The sequence below is a fragment of the Calidris pugnax genome, unplaced genomic scaffold (assembly GCF_001431845.1).
Source record: "Calidris pugnax isolate Ruff unplaced genomic scaffold, ASM143184v1 scaffold189, whole genome shotgun sequence".
In the NCBI taxonomy this organism is placed as follows: domain Eukaryota; kingdom Metazoa; phylum Chordata; class Aves; order Charadriiformes; family Scolopacidae; genus Calidris; species Calidris pugnax.
In genome coordinates, this window is record NW_015091069.1 from 330,382 (window position 1) to 354,905 (window position 24,524).

Below are 24,524 nucleotides of genomic sequence, written 5' to 3' on the forward strand. Positions count from 1 at the left end.
ACCATCCAGCCAGTTCCTTATCCACCAAGTGGTCCATCCGTCAAATCCATGTCTCTCCAATTTATAGACAAGGATCTTGTGCGGGAAATGTGTAGATGTTTGTAACTTTTGGAACTTCATTTCTTCTTTTTGCTTAGTGCAGCAGAAAAAAAAGCCTCTGTTCAGTGTCTGGTATTTTCTCTCTGCTAAGGGTATGCCTTGCAATTGATTCACTCCTTGGTACTTTTCTAAAATTATAGCAATCAAGCAAGTCTGTCTTTCATTTCTTTATTCTCCAACCCCCAAATTAAACGTGTGTTCTGTGATCTCTCCACTTCTCATCATACTTTCTTGCTAGACTGATAATATACTGATAACACTGACAACTTCCTTTTTGAGTAGGCTTCCTTTTTGAGTTTGAGTTTGTCCAGGAACTCCTTGTTCATCCATGCATACCTCCTGGCATTTATGCCTGCCTTCCTCTTTGTTGTGATACATCACTCCCGGGCTTGGAGAAGGTGATCCTTGAATATTAACCAACTTTTTTGGGCTGCTCTTCCCTCCATGGCTTTATCTATGGTACTCTATCAAGCAGATCCCTGAAGAGGCCTGGCATTTATGCCTGCCTTCCTCTTTGTTGTGATACATCACTCCCGAGCTTGGAGAAGGTGATCCTTGAATATTAACCAACTTTTTTGGGCTGCTCTTCCCTCCATGGCTTTATCTATGGTACTCTATCAAGCAGATCCCTGAAGAGGCCAAAGTCTGCTCTCCTGAAGTCCAGGGTAATGAGCTTGCTGTGTGCCCTCCTCGCTGCCCTAAGGATCTTGAACTCTCATGGTCACTGCAGCCAAGGCTGCCTTTGAGCTTGACATTCCCCACCAGCCCCTTCTTGTTGTTGAGAACAAGGTCCAGCATAGCACCTCTTCTTGTCAGCTCCTTTATCACTTGGAGAAGGAAGTTATCATCATTCCAGGAACCCCCTGGATTGCCTACAGCCTGCTGTGTTGTCCCTCCAACAGACACTGGGGTGGTTGAAGTCCCACCATGACGACCAGGGCTTATGAACATGAGGCTGCTCCTACGCTGGGACTCCCTGGTCAGGTGGCCTGCAGCAGAGCCCCACTGTAATGTCACATGTCCCTGCCCTCCCTTTAATCCTGACCCCTGATGCATTCCAGGAACCCCCTGGATTGCCTACAGCCTGCTGTGTTGTCCCTCCAACAGACACTGGGGTGGTTGAAGTCCCACCATGACGACCAGGGCTTATGAACATGAGGCTGCTCCTACGCTGGGACTCCCTGGTCAGGTGGCCTGCAGCAGAGCCCCACTGTAATGTCACATGTCCCTGCCCTCCCTTTAATCCTGACCCCTACAGCCTGTGCCTGATTCCCACATTGCTAACTGGAGTTATTTTTCGTCATACAATGGACTGAATTAGGACTTCCAGAACAAGTTCGAAGTTCCATCCTATGTAAAGCTTCCTGCCATAAAATGTCAAATGTAATGTAGGTGATGTAGATGTAGAAGATGTAATTTAGAGTCCAGTGATGTGAATCACTGGACTCGAAATTACATCTTCTACATTTCTTGTTCCAAAAATACCCGAACAACTTGGACGCTGTATTTGAGTGGGACAGTCATCAAAACTGCAACTGTCTCAAATCCATATTTTCAAAGTCTTATTCCCTATTACCCTGGCTTAATGCCTTAGCTTGCTTAAAGAAAGAGAGCAAAACCAGGCTGAAAGCAGCAAGAGGAGGAGTTAGAAATAGTAGCTTGTGGCCCTTCTAAAAAGGATCATGCTTACTGACACAAACAAGCCATTCCAGCAGCACAAGCTCCATTCAGCACTGTGCCCAACCCCCTCCCTCCATATTGATAAGGTGAAGTTCCAAATTATGTTTAGATAATCTGTAGAAATGGGTTTGATTATTCAGGGGCTGCCTGAGAGGCAGCAGCTGCACACTAGCCTAAGCAGGGAAATAATCCACTTGAAAATATTTTCCCCTCGGACTGCTATCAGTAATCCTCTTCACCATTTTTAAAGTTACTAACCCTTGTGCTCATCACCAAATCTAAAGCACCATTAAAGCGATCGTGGTAAGAAAGTTTACCAGACTCAGTAAATACTTGGTTTAAATACAGCAAAGATGGAGACAGAGCACAATCAATCCAGCCCCCCCTGCTTTATCACAAAGGAGCTAACGAGCGCCGTGCCACGGACCCACTACAAGCATTTTAGATTATTTATATAAGTAGTTGTCCTGACTGTCCCTCCCTTTTTTTTTTTTTTTTCCTTTGGTGAAGAATGTGTATTTTTCCTACAACTGTATAACTGTATCTGGAGGATCCTGCCATCTGATCTGTTTATCTGCAAACACCCACAACATTTGAGCACTTCCCACAGCCTTCTGCCATGGGCAAGAACTGCATGTAAGAACTCTGGAGTAATGACCTCTGATTTCTGAGATACTCAACACGTGTTTTTATACTGGAAGCTTCAAGTTCCTTACAGAACTTGCATACAAAATGCCCTCAAGAGTTAACACATGCCACAGGAAACTAAATACATAGTTTGTTTTTTTTTTTTAAAGACTGTCTAGGAGCATGCTGTAAATTACTGTAATAAACCACAAGCAAGACAGCTCTGAAGAACCATATGATTTAAAAAGGAGGTTGCCCTTTTTCTTTTTTTTTTTTTTTAAGAGATTTACCATCTCTCTAATGATAACAAAATCATTATTTGCTACTGTAACTAATTTTTTTTTTTTTTTTTTTTTAAGAGATTTACCATCTCTCTAATGATAACAAAATCATTATTTGCTACTGCAACTATATTTGCCCAGAGGAAAAAAAAAAAGAAAAAAAAAAGAGAGCATTCTGAAAGACCTGGTCAATTGAATGTATATAAAGTATGAGGGTTTAAGAAACCAATTTGCTTATCAACCTATTTTGACAAGAAGGCTCAGGACGGAACCACTCCTGTCAAAGAACTGTTATGAATTCATCATAAATTATTTTGTCTAAATACTAAAGGCCCAGTAATATTATCTTCTCTATGATACAGCCTTAGCTATAAGCAATCTTTGAAGTCAGATTTGTTGTTTAAAAGCATTGTATGTTACCTGAGATACTGCATTGTTCAAAGGTCTGCTGCTCACTTTACAGTCCCTTCTCGAGACGCACTGCTATACTTCACTGTTACTATTAATTATGTTATTTTCTCTCAGTTGTGCCAAAGTTCCTTAAATTTCGTAGGACAGATCACTGATGTCAGGTCATGTACACCTGGGCTCTGCAAATGCTGGGGAAGAAAAGTTTTACCATTTAAACAGGGACAGCATTGTGAGAGCAACCCTCAAGGAAGATCTTTCCCACAAAACGTTTTATGATTTCCAAAGATTGTGTGCTTATTTCTTATTTCTAGAGGTTTTGACATGAAAACCACTGAAGGACAAAAAGTTATATGTTTTAACTGCCCATTTGTGTGAACTTATCCTTTAATAAATCAGGCATGCTGAGATACTTTATTCCCTTTTCTCTCCCATTTAACAAAAGCAATTCATAGAAGCCAACACGATATACACGGCTCTCAGGGCCTTAAATTTTTTTAGTTTTTTTTTTCTTAAATGTAGCAGACTGCTATAGCTTGGCAGCTGTTCCACAGGATATTGAGTAAGACGAGCTCTAGAGACAGGATCGGCACCACTAAACCTGGCTGTTTCCAAGGGACACACAAATTTTTGTCATGTCTCAGGAATTCTGTCTTTTCCTCACCAGGAAGACAGGAAGTTTCTGAAAACAATTAAGCCAGGAGCAACCCAGAAAATTTAGTCATGACAGCCATCTGTCACGGTAAAGGGGACCTGTATGAACCTTCTAGAAATGAGGTACACACAGGACACACCACAGCAGCAGAAGCTGTATTTCAGCAGCACATTCACCACCCTACTTGCCTTTTCCCTGGATCCTCTGATTCTGCTGCTCTGAAACATGGTTTTACATCTTTTAACATGCAAGAACCTATAACCCCAAGTATCCTCTTCACCTCCACACTTGTAGAGAACAAAATAATTCTCATGAGGGATATGGAATCAAATTATCACCTTCAGAGAAGTCCTAAATGGCACAAAGTTTCCAGCTGATGGTTACTTCCTGGAATTCCAGGACATTTTATGAATTTACATGATGTATGTCAAGCTACAAAAAGGCAGCAAAAAACTAAGATAAAGAGGCCAGAAGTCAGGGCTTAGGGAGAAGAAGCATCATTTATGCAAAATAAGTTCTTCATTTCAGTTCAGATCATGAACAGGAACACGCTACTGTCAGCAAGCACTGAAATGACTAATTTGAGTTTTTTGTGCTTGTAAGCCAAATTATCCAATACTCTAAAAAAAAGCATAAGATCCACAGAAAAGTCCAGAACTCCAACGCACCACAAGAAAGAAACATGGACTGAAGCTCTGCTCTGGACCCACACGATAGCACTGAACTGGACTCAACACTCCAAGGGAATCCTAAGAAGCAATTGCACCTAAAAAGGGCACTGAAAGGATCCCTCCTGCCCCCACAACAACTGTAAAATATTGTTACAGGAAAGGCAAAAGTTAAGGTTGAATATATTGACATCTTCATGATTATATGTTACCACCACTGCAAGACACGGTGGTGGTGTGGAGCACGGCAGACCTGCTGCAGCCCACCCAGCAGCTCTCTCCTTCCAATCCCCAGATGGTATTTGTCTCTATCACACTCTTATTCTCTCCTCCTCATTCTGAAAAATTATTCTCTCACGTTTTCCTGCCAAGGCAGGAACTGGTTTCCCAGAGAAGCTGCTGCTCACATCAGGATTCCTCTCCCATCGACGTTTTCTTATCTTTAACTCTCTATGTGCCCGCAGTAACAAATTAGTTAACCCACCTCCAAGTCAAACCTCAAGAAATAATAAGGCTTTTAAGAGCCTGTGGACACCTGCTTTATCACTTACCATACCTACCTGGGGCAAGACTCCATAAGAATTGTATCCATGAACTCTGCTTCTGATCAAACAGGTTCTCTCAGGCACAGCCTGCAGGCACTCTCCTTTCCAGAGCCCCAATTAAGTTGCAACATCTGGGGTTTTTAGCACCTAAAAAATGCACGTTAGTTTGGATTACAGAGTTACCCCGGCTACGGAATAGCACCTTGAGCTACCAAAATCCACATTAATTCCACCTCCCCATTTGTATTTTTAGGGAACAAGCCTGGGATCTGAAAACCAGAGTACTTCATATTTAACTTCAGTATTAGGTAGAATTGTCAGCAGACTAACAGCAGTGCATCAAAAGAACATTTTATTGACCTGATTTAACTGCATCTTCTGATAACCTGCACTATCCCAAGACAAAAACCTGTCCATATCTTATTAGAATTGTATTGTTATACGAACATAAATAAGCACGTACTATCTCAACTGTATTATAAAGTATGTATTAGTTTCAACATAAATATTTACAAGTCACACTTTTACTTGTAAGACTATTTTAAATCAGAAAAATCCACAAATAGTAAAGGGAGAATCTAATAAGTGAAATGTGAGCCACAATATTGATCAATGACTGCAAAAGACTCAAAATCACATTTTTGTTTTTATTTTTTAGGGAAATCCAAGAAGAATCCAAAAATAGTGGTTTGACTCTAGACGGTTATATAAATCTTGTGAAAGAATTAATATACTCCTTCAATAACAACATCTGGACCATTTTCAAACTAATCCAGTTAAAAAAAGAAAGTATGCTGAGGAAAGTCTGTATAATTTTAAGTTATTTATTTACTCTTTTATCTGTGTTATCTACAGTACTTCTTGTTTTATTTAGAATTTATTTTTAGAATAAAATAGAAAAAAGAAAATAGATTTTACAATGGCAAAAACTGAAATTTGCAAGTTTCATTTATACACGTGGAATTCTAGCAATTCTTAGAAAGTACCTGTTTATTTTTTTCACTTTGCTCCATGATATAGCCCAAAATTCATTTTCTGTGAAGAAACAGAAAAGTTTATTCTAATAAAGCTAGAGAACAGATAATTTTGGCCCCATGTCTGTAAAAAAAAAAATTGAATGCAGGAGATCACACGCAAATTAAATGCAAAAAAATCTATAGACTTTAAAAAAAAAAAAAAACCCAAACTTGAATGCAGGAGATCACATGCAAATTAAATGCAAAAAATCGATAGACTTTAAAAAAAAAATAAAAAAAATCAATCCAACAAGCCATTCTAGAAAACCCGGACAAGATGTCACCAAAAAAATTCATCGCTCGCAAAACAATTCATATCTATAAGATACAAAGCTGCTCTGTCAAAGCATAGAAGTCAGAGGATGACAAAATCATGTATATCTTGTCTAAGAGTAGAAATGTGACATCTAGTGGCTACAGCACCTATTTCTTCACACGTTTCAGCCTTGGTAAAAAGGTCTGACCCAGGCTGCCCATTGCTCCCCCTCAGTGTTAACACAAATGCACTAGTGCTTATGGTGGTGCCTGTGTTTGTGTCTGCATTGATAGGCACACGCATCAAATATCTTCAAATGCTTTCTTCTCATTACCCAAATTAATAAAAAAAAAGCCAAAACCGAAAAACGATGCTCCCGTGAAATATATCGGTGCAAAAATTAATACTAGAGATAAAAAGATCTACTCTATATGTTAATCCTATATGGTTCTAATACGACCTATGAAGTGCCACGTTCTTGAGTAATTTGCTGTAACTGCCATACAATTCTTGCAAAGGCTGTCTCCCCAAAGAAGACCATCCAATACAGCATTTACTTACAGACAGCACTATACTACACAAAGATTATAAAAAGTCACCGACTCAAGCAATAGAAAATCAAGATAATCCCTCCAAATATATAAAGATTAAAAAAGATACTGTCGAATTTTAACTTCTTTTTTTTTTTTCTCTAATAGACAGTGCTAGCCTCATTCTGGAACCAAGACAATCTATCCAAACTGCTCTAATTCATAAATAATCTTTGATGAGACCAAAGTGCTTTATTATAGTTATAGCATTACTTTTCTTAGGTTCTATGCACTGCCCCTCTGATAATACTTTACAAATAATACAAAATAGTAATTAAGATTTTGTTGCTCTTTTCTTATACTGTTATCACATTTGCATATTGGACAAATGACTATTTTTCTCAAAACCTTCTCTTCTGATTGTTATGGTGATCTAATTCAAATCCTTCCTGCTAGAATTGTATGCTTTATTTTCACAAAAACTTCGTGCCTGAAAAGGGCAAGGAATCACAAACCGCATCATTTGAGAATTACAATACCTTATTTTACAACCATATTGTGTGCAAATCATCATTTCAATGAAATTTGATAGTTACAAATATCCTTAAACTGTAAGTACAGTAGGTCCTATAGAAAATAACACAGCTAATCAACATTCTACCACTTAAACCAAAGACAATAAATAAAAGTTTAAGTATTAAAACTAAGAAAAAATATTCCTGTACATTGTACAGTATCTTTTGGTTAAAGCTTCTTAACAAAAATATAGCAACGTGTTTTAAGCATTCCAGTTACAGATGGTTGTATATTAAAATTTTAAAGTTTTCCCATCATGAAAAAAATACTACATTTTTCCATAGGTGCAGCAAAAACTCTCTCTCTCTGAATAAGGCTTCAGTCTTTAAAAATATATAGACAGGTAGGTATGAATTCAAATGAAACATTAAAAAATTACATTACAGTACTGAGGATGTATGGTTGTTGTGCATTATGTATTTTACACTCTTTCTTATTAGAGAGCCCATTGTATATCACTGAGTTCAGCTGGATCCCCAAGTCCTCCATCAGCCTCCAAGTAATTCATAAGAGCTGTCATAGCAGTGTCATCATTTTCACATATTGCATCAAAGTCCAGCTGAGAATTACCACCTATAAAATTATTAAAACATTAACGTATGCAGTAAAAAGCATGAAGAATACAGTAACTTTCAAAACATATTTGTTTTTACACAGCACCTTCCTTTGAAATTGAGGCAATCATTTCCACGTAAGTGTTAAAAAAAGAATTAAGTAACAGACAGACATAATGGCTGTCTGCAGATAGCTATAAGGACATGCAGAACTTGATTTAAGAAGACTTAAGTCTTGCCAATTCATTGGAATACTTCCAAGTGCTAGCTAATAAAACTTGTATCCGTGCAGTGACATTCATGTCACTGGGGTAGAAAAACTGCTTTCTACTTCACGGCGCCTTAGTGGGAAACAGAGTCAAGTACCTGAATTCTCCTCTGATGTACTATGCTGGGTGAATGCCTGAAACCTTACAAATTACTACATGTTAGCTCTAGAAATCAACAGCTTGCTATACCCTTGACTTTAACAATAGTAAAGCAAAATGCTTCAGCTCAAGTATCAGTGAAAAATGTCTCCTTGCCTGTCTGGGATAAATGTTGTTGCTTTTTTATATATTTTTTTTATTATTATTTTTTTTTTCAAACTCTTATTTGAGGATTAGTTGTTTCTGGTTTTTTTTTAAATGTCTTTTTTTAATATATATAAAGGGCTCATAACTAAACTGGAAGAGAGATATAGGTTTTAAATAAATAAATAAATGAATAAATCTCTAGTAACTGAAATAAAAGAGGGAGACAGAAAAGTTTCTAAGAGCTGAAATACAGGGTAAGCATCAACATTGCTATTGTTATGCCTTTTATGTTAAAAAAAATACAATGGCATTCTCCTTGTACAAGGCCAGTGCCTGGTTTGAGTTACCCTGTACCCAGACAAACTGCTGCCGTAGGGCATGCTGGAAGGGGGGGAGGAGGAATTTTCTTTCTGAAACATTTTGACTAGCCCTTTGTACTGACTATCTATAGCTTGCAGTTAAGAAAGAGATAAAGTGCTAAAAGGACAATGGTTCACAAATTAACAACCAGTTCCTTTACATTGCACTGAAATTCCTTTTCTTACTCATCTCTCTTTTCTGGAGAGAGAACTAGTAAGTATCTAATTAAAACTGGCATGCAAGAACTTCTGTTACAAGACATTATTTTTTGTCATGAAATTCACTCACTGATCCAATTTTGCTGTTTGCCTTCCAGTGGCAACACATCTGTTTTAAGAGTCCTCTCATCTTCAGACAGACAGACAAATCTCTTTGCAATTTACACATGGTTGAAAAGAGGTGCACTCAAAAATTACACCGTTTCTCAGAAATGTTTTCCCCTGCAGCCCACAAAATATCCACAAGAGAAAGAAATCTTACTGAGGAGAGGCTCATTACTAGGAAATGAAATAGCACCCCGGTTTTGTTCTGAAGTCTCTAGAACTTCTGTTTCCGAAGGACATAACTGAATCAACTCTTTATTTGGAACCTGAAAGAACAAAAGTAGTAAAAGGGACAGAATTAAATTCTAGATTTAGGCACAATGATTACATTACAGAAACACTGGTGTCGAAGTATTAAGAACTAAATAGACTAAATGAAAAATACACATCAACAGGCAGATCTACTGCATTTTAAAAAAATATTTTTAGAGATTCACAATAGCGCTTGACTTGGCTTAAAAGGCATTGCTTACACATCCGTCAAATGTACATCACAGTGATGGCCTCTGCTTTATTGAGGGTCTAACTCAATACTCAGCAAATAAATCCAGCACAACAAATTGTACTGGTCTATATATTTTCCATGTCTAGTATCATAAACTACAAATTCCCAGTCATGCCCTGTTTGTCAATGTTTACACATTCTAGCTAAAAGATAAAAGACCCTCATACCTCCCATGTTCTATATGCATTAAACTATAGGCATTATAAACTTGTATCTTCTCTATTATTTTGCATCTTGTTACCATCATGCTAAAAATCTAAGCAGTTTTAAATTCACTTTTTCAAAATGCAAAACGTCGGCTAGAAACAATAGAGGTGGTAGTCCTCCTAACTCAAACATACCAGGATTTTTTTTTCCCATTTGTTTCATCTAACACACAGATGCAATTTAGCAGGATAGATTTCTCGGGTTGACAGACTTGTGTATATTCTACTAGGAAATTAATCAAGTTGAAATGCTTCACAAAAATATTTTCAAAAACATTTGAGGAACAAATGGGATACCAAAGCACAGAATAAAGAAAAACCTTCAATGAATACAATGATGTTATCCTTATGATGAGATGCTGCATGATTTAGGGTTCAGTACATATAAGTCAACCAATTCTTAGGGAGAAAGACCAGCAGTAAGGCAGGGGAAGAGTGATCATAAAGAAAGGAGGAAGTCAAAACAATCTGTAGGCCAGAAGAATATTGTTAGGAAACGAAAACTGCAATTGTAAGATAAATTGTCTTTCAATGGAAAGAAATTTACATTCAAATAAACGGCGATGAAAAAGTAAATTCTTATTCAGACAGTGCACGATAGACAACATGCAATATACTTCAGTAAAAGATATGTTAGTTATTCCATAGCTAAGGTCAATAACTATGATAGTTATATTTTGCAGTGTTACCAGTGCTACTAGATTAGCAAAACAACATATTTTATCAATTTTTAGAAGATTACTGAAATACCTTCAAAGTAAAAAATTTAAACATTTCAAAACTGAACACACAGCATGGGTTTTTAAAAGGGCCTTCAAGAACATTAATCTTAAAAGTACAAGTGAGAGAAAACAAGAACTGGTATTTTATTTTGGTTGTCAAACTGAACAGGTAGGAACACTTCTACTCTCTGACAGCTATTTAGCAAAAGTTTTAATGCATTTCCAAATCCAGAAGTCCTCATCAAATGAATCACACTCATATTTAGCATACTTGTAGAGCTTCAGCAGAGATCCTAATAACTGAGTGGACACTGCAGTCCCCTCAGCCTCGGGAACAGCCCCTTTAAGGCTTGATCTGATGGTCCCATAAATGAGGCTGGAACTGCTGCTGGTGTCACATCTCTCAAAAGACTTTCATAGCTGCCAAGTAGTTCGCAATATCTTACACATTCTCTTACAAAAACACAAGACAGGGTAATTTGGTTCAAACACAGGCTTTGAGGTATCTGACATTAGCCTTTTACTTTTAGATTTTTACAGGCAGGTGACATACTCACATTGGTGCAGTTTACAGTTAAAGCTGGAGAAGGTGACTTTCTCAAGAGATGTGATGCACTTAACTCCCCAGATGGTGAAGAACGCAACCTAAAATTGTATATGTTTAGTCCATTTACCAAGTCACATTGATCATAAACTGAAAAATAGCCTATGCGTCGCAGAACCCACCAGACCTCCCCAGTGATGAAGCATGAGCTAGCTAATCTGAGACAGTGTTGCCTTCAATTCTCCTAAATTCTCCTGCTCCAAGTTTTGCTAACACAAAAAGCAGAAGAGATCAATAAAGGCAATGGGTCATAATTACTTGAGCACACTTTTATTTTTCTGCTGAATCACCAGCACTGACAGACCAAAGAGTAACAGGTTTCAGAAATATGCACGCTGACACAAATAGGTACATTTCAAATACATATAAAATACAGACAACATAGGGAAGTTCTCCTAAATGGTGAATGGAAAACACCACATCCTTCTAATGGTCCCTCTACTATAATTTTGTTATACGTGTCTCTCCATATTTTCATAACATTCCAACTAAAAGTAAAGACTGCTTGTTCATTACCAGAATTCCTTGAGATACTGCGTGTCCTCCCTCACCAAACACATAACTAACAGTGAAAATTCCTCCTCTTCCTGACTGCTAAAGCACAAGGCTACAGAAGAACTGGGGCACTCTGGATACTTCTGTTTCCGTGGCTTACTCAGACCCGAAATGTGATAAGGGATTGGAGGAAAAATAGAAAATGGGTGAATGAACGGCCTATCTTAAATAAGTCAAGTTATTTGTGTGGAATATTTATTAGTTCCCTATGTTCCAATATCCAGTGCACCATTTGATAAGCAGTACTGCCATTTCTAAAAGCTGGGACACATCCAGACTGAATAGATTTATAGCACTGCTGTAACTAAAACGATCATTACTCAGATGCTAATTCAACTCAGATATGCTTGTGAATAAAGCTGTAGGCATAGTCCTGAAATTTTAAAAAAAGACTTGGTGATGCCTGATGCACAGTGTGAGAACCATCTGTGTCTTACAAGTATTAAAAAAATGCAGAGAGCAGATTCAGGTAGTAAATGTACTCATTCTATTGGATTAAGTCTGTAGTCACAAAGGTATTTGATGAAAAACAGCTGGTGCTAGCCTTTGTTGATCACTCTTGTTTTGATTGCCTCAGTGCGTACAAGATAGTAACTCGATATCATATAAAAGAAAAACGAACAAATAGCATGAAATTCTACTCTTTTTCCTGGAAAGAAATGCAGCATTTTTCTCAGCAACAATTCTGGAGAAGTGAGTACATCTGGGTACAAGCAACTACATCCAAACATCTCCAGAAACATTCAGCCATTACTGATAAGGCCTTCAATGGCCAATTGCTTTTGTGAACACCTCTTCCTCTTACAGAGACAAAACCTAGTTTATTTTCCCCCAAGCTGTAGGATGAATATGATGCCAGAGATTCCAGTTGCATGATGCAACTGCTCCCTTCCATAGCTGGCTTCTTTTCAGAACTGCCCTTCAGTTTACCTTATTCTGCTTGACTTTTCACCTTTTCTGTTATCTGCATAGCAACTTCTTGGGCTATTAGTTTCAGCACAAGTTTATTTCTCCATTTCCAGTGCCCATGGACAACTAAGATTTCAATCTATTAGCTGACAAATATGATGACTGTTTCCAAAGAAAGCAACATAACATTGTTTCATTTAATAAACAGAGTTCAAGATGTGGACGTAACTGGTAGAAACACTAAGTTCAATCAATGACTTGAAGATTAAGGCCACCTGATGCAGTTTCTTGCACTCATCACTGCCAGCACTTCCACAAATACTTGTCCTGAAAAGTAGTTCTTTGAATCCAGAACTCGAATCCAGTTTCATCATTTATTTCTCCTTCACTTTTTAAATTAGAAGCGTGTCGGAACTATCACTGTGATCCTCCTGAAAGATGTTTTGGTAAATCATACAAACTGGGGCAAACATGCTGCTGCCTGAAACTGCTGCTCCATAAAGGAATAAAGCCATGCTTTAATTACATGATGAAATCCAAGACATCTACAAAATTAATCTCTGACAGATAGGGAGGTATGCTTCATGAGCTTCAAGCTCATGATAGGCAGACAAACAGAAAGAAAATTATGCCGGTGTTAATATTATGGAAGCTGAACTTTTTGATAAATAAGCTCAATTTCTGAAAGGTCTGTAGTGGACTATAAAAATCCATTCTTCTTTTGGCATCAGGAAGAATATGAAATAATAAATATTCTTGTGAAATATTCCTATAGATGCCTCAGTCATACCTGCCTCAACTGTACGTCTGAATTCCATTTAAACAGACTAAAAAAAAATAAACCCACTCTTACAAAAAAGATTCCCCCAAACTGGGGAGATTAATTCAGTACCATAATTTCTTCTCCAAATTCCACAATTCTGTCTGTTGTAATGGATTCTTCTGTTTCCTAAGATTAAAACAGATAGACTTTGCTCTCCTGTGACCTGCTGAACTGTCACACAAGAGGAGTAATGGCTTGGTTTATCTTCATACAAGACTCATAGAACTGCCCTCTGTTGCTTAGGAAGATACTGCTCCTGAAACCCTTGCCTCTGTAGCAATATGAAGAGAAAGAGCATTGCTTGTGGTTCTTAAAACACAAATACCAGAACTTTCAAGGGATAGCTTTGAAGAAAACTTTCCCAGGAATGCATTCATTCTTTCATTTTGTTATTCATCTACTTAATAATCTGGTTTCCTTAAGATGATGACACATATGCTCACATGGATGATGACTTTCAGCAAAGGCCAGGTAATGTCAATCAAGAACATCACACTGAGCTGACTGAAGAGTGCAGAACAGAGTCAAATTAAGCTCTGGGTCATGGGTGGATATTATCTTGGGCCATGCCTGGATATTAACTGTTCAGAGATGAGAACTTTTGCCAACTTAATTCAGTCTTCAGAAGGCTATAATAAAAAGTGACTCTCCTTCCCTCTATAGATGGAACTAATGATAGGACTTAACAGTATTATCAAAATGTAACATCCCATCTTTGCTGTTGAGGGTACCAATCCTTTTTTGTTGCCAGTGCTTTTCCTCCTCCTTGCTGGATAATCCCAGCAACCTGCCAACATGCTCAGGGATGGATTTAAACTGTATTTTTTTAAAGTAGCAATCTTTTCATCCCATCACAACTAAAGTGTTTATTTTTTTTTTCTTCCTTTCATTGAAAATGAATGATTTCCTGTGCAGTTTTCCTATTTTACTAAAGGAGGGTGAATTCACTGTTGGGAGGTGATTCCAAAATACTGGAAAGAGAGTAAGAAATATCTATCACTGTCACACATCGCACTCTTAGGTTCTGACCATGGTCTTCACTGTTTCATAAAATTAAATAGTGTCTTCTGATGAACAGAAAGCAGAGAAGACAACCACACTGGGAAGAGGTAATATGTGATCCTGGACTTCAGCATGGATTTACGAAGGGAAAAATCACACTGAACCAATCTGACAGCCTTCTACAAGGAGGTGAACTAGCTCAGTGGATAAGGAGATATCGTTGGATGTTAATTACTTCGAATTTAAGAAAGCTTTTCACACTATTTCCCATAACATCCTCACAAACAAGCTGATATCAGAGTCAGACTACTACTGAAACAGCAGAATCTCACTATGCCATGGCATATCGAGGTATGTACGTATAGATTGGAGGACAAGATGCTGTAGTGTAGCCCTGCAGAAAGAGATCTGGGGTGTTTGTTTGATAGTAAGAGTTGTGACTGAAAACAGACTTTTTCTGTGCACGTGCATCCCAAAGTCCTGGAATCTGCTGGCTCTGAGACTTTTAAAAAAACGTTCTTAGACAACAAATGCTGATACAGTGCAACCTGACACAGAGTAATAACCTTTCCTTCTATAAGTACATCAGGCACCACTGTGGGTGCACAACACAAAAAATAGATAAGGATATCTTCACGTTAAAATGATGCTTCTTCCTTTCAAATTCCTTGGCTATGCTGTGTACCTGCTAAAACTGGTAAGTTTTAAAATTTGAATCTTCTATGGATTCCCACCTGGAATGATGCGAGAGGTTTTTTTTAATCTATGGCTGGGTACTGGGAAGGAATTGTGCTATGACTTTAGTCTAAGGGCAGGATAATCAGGAAAGTGACAACACAGACTAAGAAATCACTCCACTGGGGACTGTTTCAAGGGAAGGTTTCCTAGCAGGGCAATGCTATCAGAAAAATATAAACACTACTCACAAACAACTGATTTTCCATTCCCAAATGGTTTATCTACCTATTTCAACATCATGTGAAGAAGCTGCATTACAGTAATGCTTTTGGAGTCACAGTTAAATAATATTTTCATTAAAAGAGGAAACAGCATGCCCAGAACAAAACTATTTGTCAACACCAGTGACATGTTCTGCCATGCATGAGATTAACATTATGTTACAATTGGCACCTCATAATGCTAACACTCAAACTAAAAAATATTTTATGCATATAACACAACAAAAATGAAACTTGAACAACCCCCACATAATCATGTATAACTCTTCTCTACTATCTTTACTTAAAAGCCTAATGTATGATGTTAAACATTTATTACCTTTGCAATTCTAATATTTCATTTGCAATTTCAGTTCCTATACTTCCAGCACCAAGAACTGTTCCAGAGGACATTCCAGGTACACTTACTAAAGACTGTTTTGCAGCATCTACAATTAAAACAAAAAAAACACAACAAAAAAACCCCTTAAGTTTGTAGCAGTTTCATTACTCAGCAACAAGGATTAATTTTAAAGCAGTTTTTGTTCTATATTTCTAATTTTCAGAAATTAAATTCCTTAAAACACTCACTCACGAGGGATGTTGTTTTCTCATTTGAAATATAAAAGATATCTGATTAATGCATTTGTGAAAATTGCTCATCTCCAGTAATGAAATTAGCTTTAGTCATTACCACTTCCAGTCTGTCTCACAGATAATGCAAGATGCATGAGAAAAAAGCTCTTGATTTTTCACAAACAGAAATCAGTTATTAAAAACAACAATTTCAAAAGCAAAAATAAAAAACCTTCCAGCAAGATGACAGAACAGCACCCTATATTCTCTAGGTAAACTCAGACAGTACTGTTGCATTTCTTCAGAAAACCAGGCAAAATGTGAAGAGGATCTGTGACAGAAGCATAATATCCTATCCACCAAAATCCTAGCTATTGTAGAAGCTGCTAGAAGGAAAACGTATGCTGTAAGTCCTTCTGATCACAGTTATGTGAATAATATGAATTAGGATGCTGTAACTAGAAATTGTCACAAGAGTTAGCTTTAAAAAAATTTAATCCTTCCTTGCACAGTAACCTAGAATAAAAAAAATCCTGGATTTAATAAATCTAAATACGCAAAGATTGATCAGAAGATGCATCTATGGTAACTGTAAGAAGCAACACTTGCCTTCTGCAGGCTGGGAACCATGGGCGACCTGTTCTTCAGCTGACTCATTATGACCTCTGAGATTTAAATTAAAAAAAAAAAATAAAATCAACAAGTTTTTCAAAGGCAAACCTCAGCACATTTATGTTTGATTTCAACAGTACTTTACACAGAGTAGAAACATCCTCAAACTAGTAAAAAAAATGAGATGTTCCTCACATGTTTCAATGTTCAACCCTTTGTAGTGTCGTTTCTGATGCACCAGGTGAAATATTAATTTCCACTTATTCTCCAAATAAAGAAAAAAGGCCAAAATAGTTGCTTGTGTTCCGTAAGAGAAGGTGGTTACCATTTTTGCTCCTAAGAGGGAGACCAGTTAACAAGAACCAACTGCTACAAGGTGGGTCAGGGGCTACCTTCTACCAGCAGTTGCTGCCCACCTTGCCTCCTCTAGACAGCTGCAGATGCCCAGATCTCCAGGGCAGGCAAAGTGGCCTTTGGCTATTGGGCACCATAGATCATCTTAACTGCTCTTCTCTGCCTTCTTGAGGAAAAAGGACACGGGCAAAATAGGTGGGTGATGTTGACTGAAGGTATGAACCAGCTACAGAAGGGGTAAAAGACCCCCTTGACAACTTGGTTTAACAGAAATAAAATCCCCTCTGTCCCCCTCTCAAAAAACCTGTCATTGGCAAAGAGCCTCAGTGTCATCGGAGCAATCCAAATTGCAAGGCACAGAGAATGAAAAAGGAGAATTAAAAACAAAGACTGAAGAATTTAGGCCCCTCCCTTGCAATCAATTTGGAGAGTACCTTTCTGTCCTGCTTTGCATTTCTACGATCTATCAATTATGCTTCTCCCCATTCTGACACATGGTGGGTAGGGTATCACTTAAAACTGGGTCAACTGATACATGCAGTCCTGTAAAGCTCAGAAGGAAAAATAAAGCTAATTTCACATTTCCATTTTTTCAGATCTACTTTTCTTAGAAGATCCTTCCTTTCTTTAATAAGAAACTATTTCACCTCATTTTTTCTACTGGAAACAGCAGTTTTCAGAGTTAAATCCAGAAGTTAAGCCCGAAATAAAAATAACCGGTAAATGCAAAAAAAAATGTTCTTCCAGGTTTTACTCAACTAATTTTGTGCAGTGTTGATATTTTCTAGTCTTTTTCTTCTTAAATAGGTTGCTTTCTGTTAACGGTAACTGCATTTAAGACAAAAATAACATGGGAATTCATACAATGAATTACTTACAATACCACAGTGTTGTTTGATACTATGTACTCCAGTTCTTTGGTCCACGGATTCATGAAACTAAACCACTGACTCTTTAAAGTAACAAAAGTCCCATCTTTTGCTCTAAATTTGTAGGAATTTGTAAATACTTTTTCTTTATTCTGCAACACTAAATAAGAAAGAAAAGTTGCAATTACCATACTTATACTTAGAAAGATAAGTTTCTAAAGTTATACTTTAGAAAGATGAAGTTTTATAGCATCATAAAACCAAAATGTTTTTGCTGGCCAGAAATAAAAATTAAATGCCAAAACAACTGACAGGACAGGGCCCCTGATGAAATCAAACTACACTTTCATCAGTGTTATTAATTTTAAATTAAAGCCCAAGTACTAAGTTTCTGCTAACCACTAGTAGGGAGAATACCGACTTGGTGAACTTTCATAATTGGTGTCTTTAATTACATGATGAGGCACATCTGATCTCCAGGACTCCCTCCTCATTCTTATAAGCGATTGGAGCAGGGGGTTGAAAGAAGCACTAACATTATTCCCTTGCGATTGAAGCACTGCACCAAGAGCCAAGACAAGAGAAGTTTCTCCCTCCTTTTATGACAAGCTTTGTGTGGGCATCTCTTAATGCAGACACAGAAAAGGACAATGCTAACATTAAGTTTATTAACTCTCAGCTTCTGATTTTTTGATTTGTACTGTTTTCACAAAACAGTTAGGTGTAGTTATACGTAGTATGGGAGGACCAATTATTTTGTACCTTCTTTATGTTTTTCAGCTAGATGATTATGATCGTCTTGATGGCAGTACTCGTAACAAGAAGTTCCTAGAAGCTCTTGTGGCAGATATCCTAAAATTGCTGTTGCACTGTTAGAAATAAAAACATAAACTACAGCAGATTCGAACAACTGCAAAGCTTGTTTTCTTCAGTATCAGATAAAGCAGAAAATAAATATTTAAAGAAATAGATGCTTGTGTTCATGTTTAGGAAAGATACAGCATTAGTATAGTTCTAAAACAACAGGAAATATTATTCACTGCAAGTTATCCATTCGCAATGAATGGCAATTCAAAGACAAAATAAGAGTGTTTAAACGTGCAAACCACATGTACACACAAAATATTTATGATCATTGGTCGTCCCATTACCTAATCAGAGTACTGGTCATACATAACGAGTCATTAAAAAAATTTTGTAGTCAAATATTGCTCTGCCTCTTTAAGGAGTAGATTTAAAATGACACTTTTAGCTGAAAGACAAGAGGACAGAAAGCAATAAAAAGCTTCCAGTGACAATAATGAACTTAAAGCAGTAATTCATTCTACACAACAAATAAAAGTCTGCTTTAGGAAGTTCAGAAAATAGGAACTTAGCTTTCACTTCTTATGAAATAATTTGGTACCTCATTTAGATATAACATGTGTGTTCCAAATAGTAAGATTTTAAGAAGAAATAATTTTTGGTTCAGTGTTTATTACTTAAGTCATATGCATAGCTATGAAACTCTAACTTGAGATTTTTCTTTATGAATAAATAAGTACATCAGTGCATATTCCGACATCTCTTGCTAGCTCATCTTTTCCTATAGAACAATACACTTACATTTATACATTGTTTTGTTTGACAAAAAAACAAAGCCCAATTTCTCATAGATTCAGAATGACCTGCTTCCTGTGTAGAGCACCGAGACATTGTATCCTACTGGAGAAATTACAGTTCTGACAGAAAATATTAGGAAATTTAACTACTGATGTTATTTTCATTTTCCCTTCATTAAAGAACAAAACGCTTACCGCTGATCTACATAAACAAATTTTCCATCCATGGCAAATCGTGTAACAAATTCTGTTGCTTTGACTTTTATCTCTCCACTCTTTTGTGGAACAATATAAGGGTGCAACCTCCCAATTGCAACAAGACAGTTAAAGTTACTACCGTCCTTTTCTACATCATTTTCTTCTTCTACTCCCACATCATTAGGAGGCCAATTCTTCATATACCCAGTACAGTGAATGGTACAGTATTTTCTGTGATCTAGTAAAAAGAAATGAAATAAGAAGCAGTTATGGTTCAAAAAGTAAACTGAACTACTTTTTAAAATTCCATTTACCATGAGACCAGCAACTCTATTTTTTGCTTACCTACAACAAAGGTACAAGACTACAGATAATTTTACAGAGTACTTTTTAGTTAACTAAATTTTTTAGTTAATTTTGTACTATTTCATTTTGGCTTACCTGAAGAGAGCGCTTCTAACCCTATGTAAGATTTTGGAAGATAAGTTACAGTTGTTGGCAGTTCAAACACAGACTAACAGAAAAAAAAAGTAAACCAACAGTCTGGTAACACACAGATCACTTTCTCTTTGCATAGTTTCACAGTAAATTTAAATAGACTAGAGAGGCACTCAGTACCTTCCAAATCAATTTACCTTTTGTGAACACGATGATCTTAACATATGCTCACTGCGATAGCTAAATGAATCAGTCAAGAGAACAATCCAAAGAAACTTAGCTCATTTTCTATTTATCTTAGGCTTCTGAATTCCCCAATTTTCTGGGAACAAAAATATTTTAAAAGTCTTAAATTACAGCATCCACTGTCATTTATTCCTATGGCTGGTAAACTCTTTGCTGCCTATATAACATGCAAACACCCACAGAAGCATCAAGGCACAGAGATGACGTAGTGTGTTCGTACAGTAAATGTCTTTCAAAAAATTGACAAAGTATTCTTGATACCTGTCTTCTGAACAAACTATGCTTTACATAGATTTGACTGCACTAACCCTATCAACCACAGAATACATATAACAATGACGTAAAATGAAAAACTGAGTTATCCTACTGTGACTTTGTCACAGTTTCTCTGATTGTCAAGGTGCCCTCCCTCAATACTGCTTTCCTGAGAAACATTTATACAAGTTAAATTCTTATCTCACCATGTTAGTCGGCACATCAAGGGAGACTGAATTTTATTTACTTACAATGACGGACCTATTTTACAATTTACTATATCTCAACAATAACAGGTTACATTGAAATACAAAAGGAAGAGGATTTTTTCATGGTTAAATAATGTCAGCACACATTTGCAAAAAATCAAGGTATTAAATAGAAGCTGGAAATTACATTTTTAGAAAGATCCATTCACGTAAAACTCGACAAGAGTATACTGCTGTACAGGCATACCAAAATATGAACTAAAATAAAATTATCGGAAAAAGAAATGGAATCACCACTGAAAAGTTAACTTTGTCATTAAAAGCAAAAAAAAAGGAAAATTCATAAATTCATACTTTTTTAGTACACACAAAAATTAAATCAGAAAAAAAGTTGGTTTACTTGCTTTTTTTCCTTCAAAACAGTAGATTTCGCAGGCCTTACTCACAGTTCTCTTCAAGACATAAGTTACTTGGTTTCATTTGCAAAAAATCAAGGTAATAAATAAAAGCTGGAAATTACATTTTTAGAAAGATCCATTCACGTAAAACTCTACAAGAGTATACTGCTGTACAGGCATACCAAAATATGAACTAAAATAAAATTATCGGAAAAAGGAATGGAATCACCACTGAAAAGTTAACTTTGTCATTAAAAGCAAAAAAAAAGGAAATTCATAAATTCATACTTTTTTAGTACACACAAAAATTAAATCAGAAAAAAAGTTGGTTTACTTGCTTTTTTTCCTTCAAAACAGTAGATTTCGCAGGCCTTACTCACAGTTCTCTTCAAGACATAAGTTACTTGGTTTCATTCTTTTGATCTGCTCCAGTGCTTCCAAAAATGAGAGACTTCTGAAATTTGACTACAACAGACAACGTGCTCTCAAACAGCCCCCGTAACTCAGGTTCCTCCCTCCCTCTTTTCCAGGAGTGAACAGGGAGGAGGAAGAGTACAATTGTACTGTTTTTCTAAACGTGTCTCTAGTACACATCTGCACTTCTCCACAGCTACTTTGTGAAGTCAGTGAGAACGACAAGGCTCACGCTACTGATTCAGAACTTAAATATACCAACTTTCAAGACAGACAGCCCCCACTTCATCTACACTGTTTTTCTTCATCTACACTACCTTTCTTCTTTGGGTTGGGCAAGCACTCCTTTTCTTCTTTGACTGTGGTCCTACTACATTTTATCCGACAGAAGAAGGAACGTCGAGCACCAGAATTCAGTCGAGCTGGTCCAGCTTGAAAATCTCTGTGTACTTGCAAGCCAGCTTACAAAAAATTAGTAAAGTAGTTAAAAAAAACAAAATCCAAGAATAAAACTTCATAGTACAAGGCCTTTTCTTCATTTTAGCTTCCAGTACATTCTCCTTACTCTTTCGTTTCCTAAATTTTGTCCTAGCAATTAAAAATGAAAAAAGTCTAATAACTTAAACAGGGCAAAGAAAACACGACTGTCACAGAGATTCTAAAATTAAAAAGAATTACCAAATTATTTCTAAACCCTTCTCAATATTTTGAATGGTATTTTAATAAATATGCTTTAAAATTTCAACTTCTATTGCGTACAAAGAAGAACTGCGAAGATTCTTACAAAAGCCAGCTATCAAAGCGATTAGCTGCACAGTACATAATGTTTTCCATATGAGAAATAACTGTAAACAAAATAAGATTTGGTTGAATTAGGATTGACACTTAGCATTTTCAGAGAAGACAGTGATTCTTGATATTGTAGTATTTTATCCCATGTTCGACTACATCAGGTCTTTTGTATTGACAAGACCTATCAAATACAAGAAAAAAGAGTAGTATGCCTGGTAGGAAGAACGTCAGACCACAACTTGGTAAGTGTTTAACAATGCAAATCTCAGTCATTATTATTATCTAAGAAATTATTTTCTGGGCTAGCTTTTAAACTCTAAGTGCATTCTAAGCAGCAGATAAGCCTTCAAATATGTTTGGTTCATAGAAACTGTATCTCAAGCTTCTACATCCATGCACATACGAACACATGAGTGTGTCCTGCATAATAACTAAATTTATTAACGTCTCTTTAAAAAAGCCTTTAACTTTAAAAAAGTTAAACACATTCAAATATGACTTACTTTTCCCATCTATGAGCTTCTCCCTAGGGGAGATATCCGAAGAAGAAAGTTGCTCCTTAACTTTTGCAACATCTTTTGGATGCAAGTAATCAAACAAACTTTGTCCAATTAAACTGGCCTATTTTAAAAAAAAACACAACAAACACCAAAATCCAAAAGATGTTAGAACCACATCGTTTTAGAACAGGACCCCATACATGTTACTTGTATCTCAGAAAAACAACTTTCTACATCATTTGAAAAAAAAATAATAATCAAATACCACAGTTACTCTAAACATCAATATTTTGATTTGCCATTGTTTAATATTATTTTTATAAAAACAGGGTAGTTAAATCTACTACCTCTTTGCAAAATAGCAGATATAGTTGGATATTAAAAAACAGTTCTGTAAAAGTAAATTTTGTATGCATGTACATAATATGATGCCTGATCCTAGCCAAAGAAGTTCATGCACAAAATAAGATTACTCCCACAGATTACTGCGGGCAGGGGTATGGGGGAGGAGAGGTAGGGAAATAGGAAGAAATATTCATGCTGCCTAATGACTGAGATCTAATTTGGCTCAACAAATTGGCACCACTGAGCCAAGAGCTGTCTGGAAGCAGAGGTGAGCTTACTTCTGCACTCCTTACTAGGGGATATTTACAGGAATCTCTCTATTTAGAGGAGAATCCATTCAACCTGCTGACTCTGCTGATCCCAAGTAACCGGTCGGCTGCGCTACTGTAGGCAGCACTATTTTCTTTTGAAACAGGAAGGAATTCTCAGAAGTGGGCTAGTTTTGGTTTTTTCATTGCTTACCTTCACCACAGCAGGTCAAATCAAGGAGCAGAAAGGAGGTGTGTTTACAAGCAGTACTCTAGATGCAAACTGCAACTCAGTTTGGCCCCACACCACTTGCTATGTTATCACTGCGTACGTAACGGGGAGCACTTCTCCAATAAGGCAGAGTCAAAAATGGGCTTAATGAAAAGCTTTTAAGAAAGCAGGATAAACATACAGCCACTTTCATTTCCCTCACCCACACCTAACCCTAATGCAAAGGGAAAATGCCACTGAGAAGGCTAAAAGCAGACTTGTTAAAATACATAGGTGTAACAGATTAGGCTGCAGAATGGGATTAATAACCTAGAATAATTCCCAACGGAGCTAATAAATGCATGGGTTGGCAGTCATGGTCTCTGAACCTCTTTGGCTGGAATAGCAAAGATCTTATGTGTCTGCAAGTAGGTATACCTGATGTGAGACACTTCTTAGTCCTTAAGTAAATTCAGTGCAGAAGGTGTTTTTTTAAAAAAATAAATCTGCTTTATGTTTGTTCCCATAAGATGATTCATTTCACTTCAATTTAAAAAGATACACTTTTGGGTTTTTTTTTTAAAATAATAAAAAGTTTTAGAAAACAAGAGTCCAGATTGGTTACCCTTCCATTTTGAAGAAAATGAACATAGCACAAACAGTTTCAAAGTTATAAAAGTAGACAGATGGAAGCACTAACTGTTTTAGCCTCTGCTTTTGGAACAGAAGTTATAGATACTTAGAATCATAGACTGGTTTGTGTTGGAAGGGACCTTGAAGATCACCTTCTTCCAACCCCCCTGCCCTGGGCAGGGACACCTCCCACCAGACCAGGTTGCTCCAAGCCCCATCCAGCCTGGCCTTGAACCCCTCCAGGGATGGGGCAGCCACAGCTTCTCTG

The 24,524-nt window shown here is 36.9% G+C and overlaps 1 protein-coding gene across 3 annotated transcripts in view; it reads right to left on the reverse strand.

Moving 5' to 3' along the window:
* Window positions 1-6,909: 6,909 nt before the first annotated feature.
* ARNTL2 (aryl hydrocarbon receptor nuclear translocator like 2) overlaps window positions 6,910-24,524 on the reverse strand; it is a 38,848-nt gene continuing 21,233 nt past the window's right edge. The window contains exons 8-17 of one of the 3 annotated variants that reach the window (XM_014957025.1): window positions 22,823-22,940; window positions 21,845-21,988; window positions 19,565-19,805; window positions 18,531-18,637; window positions 17,778-17,928; window positions 16,543-16,598; window positions 15,698-15,806; window positions 11,084-11,171; window positions 9,251-9,359; window positions 6,910-7,914 (exon numbers count right to left, since the gene is read on the reverse strand). In XM_014957025.1, coding sequence (XP_014812511.1) covers window positions 7,778-7,914; window positions 9,251-9,359; window positions 11,084-11,171; window positions 15,698-15,806; window positions 16,543-16,598; window positions 17,778-17,928; window positions 18,531-18,637; window positions 19,565-19,805; window positions 21,845-21,988; window positions 22,823-22,940 — 1,260 coding nt within the window. In that variant the 3' untranslated portion in view covers window positions 6,910-7,777. The remainder of the gene's footprint in view (window positions 7,915-9,250; window positions 9,360-11,083; window positions 11,172-15,697; window positions 15,807-16,542; window positions 16,599-17,777; window positions 17,929-18,530; window positions 18,638-19,564; window positions 19,806-21,844; window positions 21,989-22,822; window positions 22,941-24,524) is intronic. The other 2 variants (XR_001413675.1, XM_014957026.1) reach the window with 2 other exon arrangements.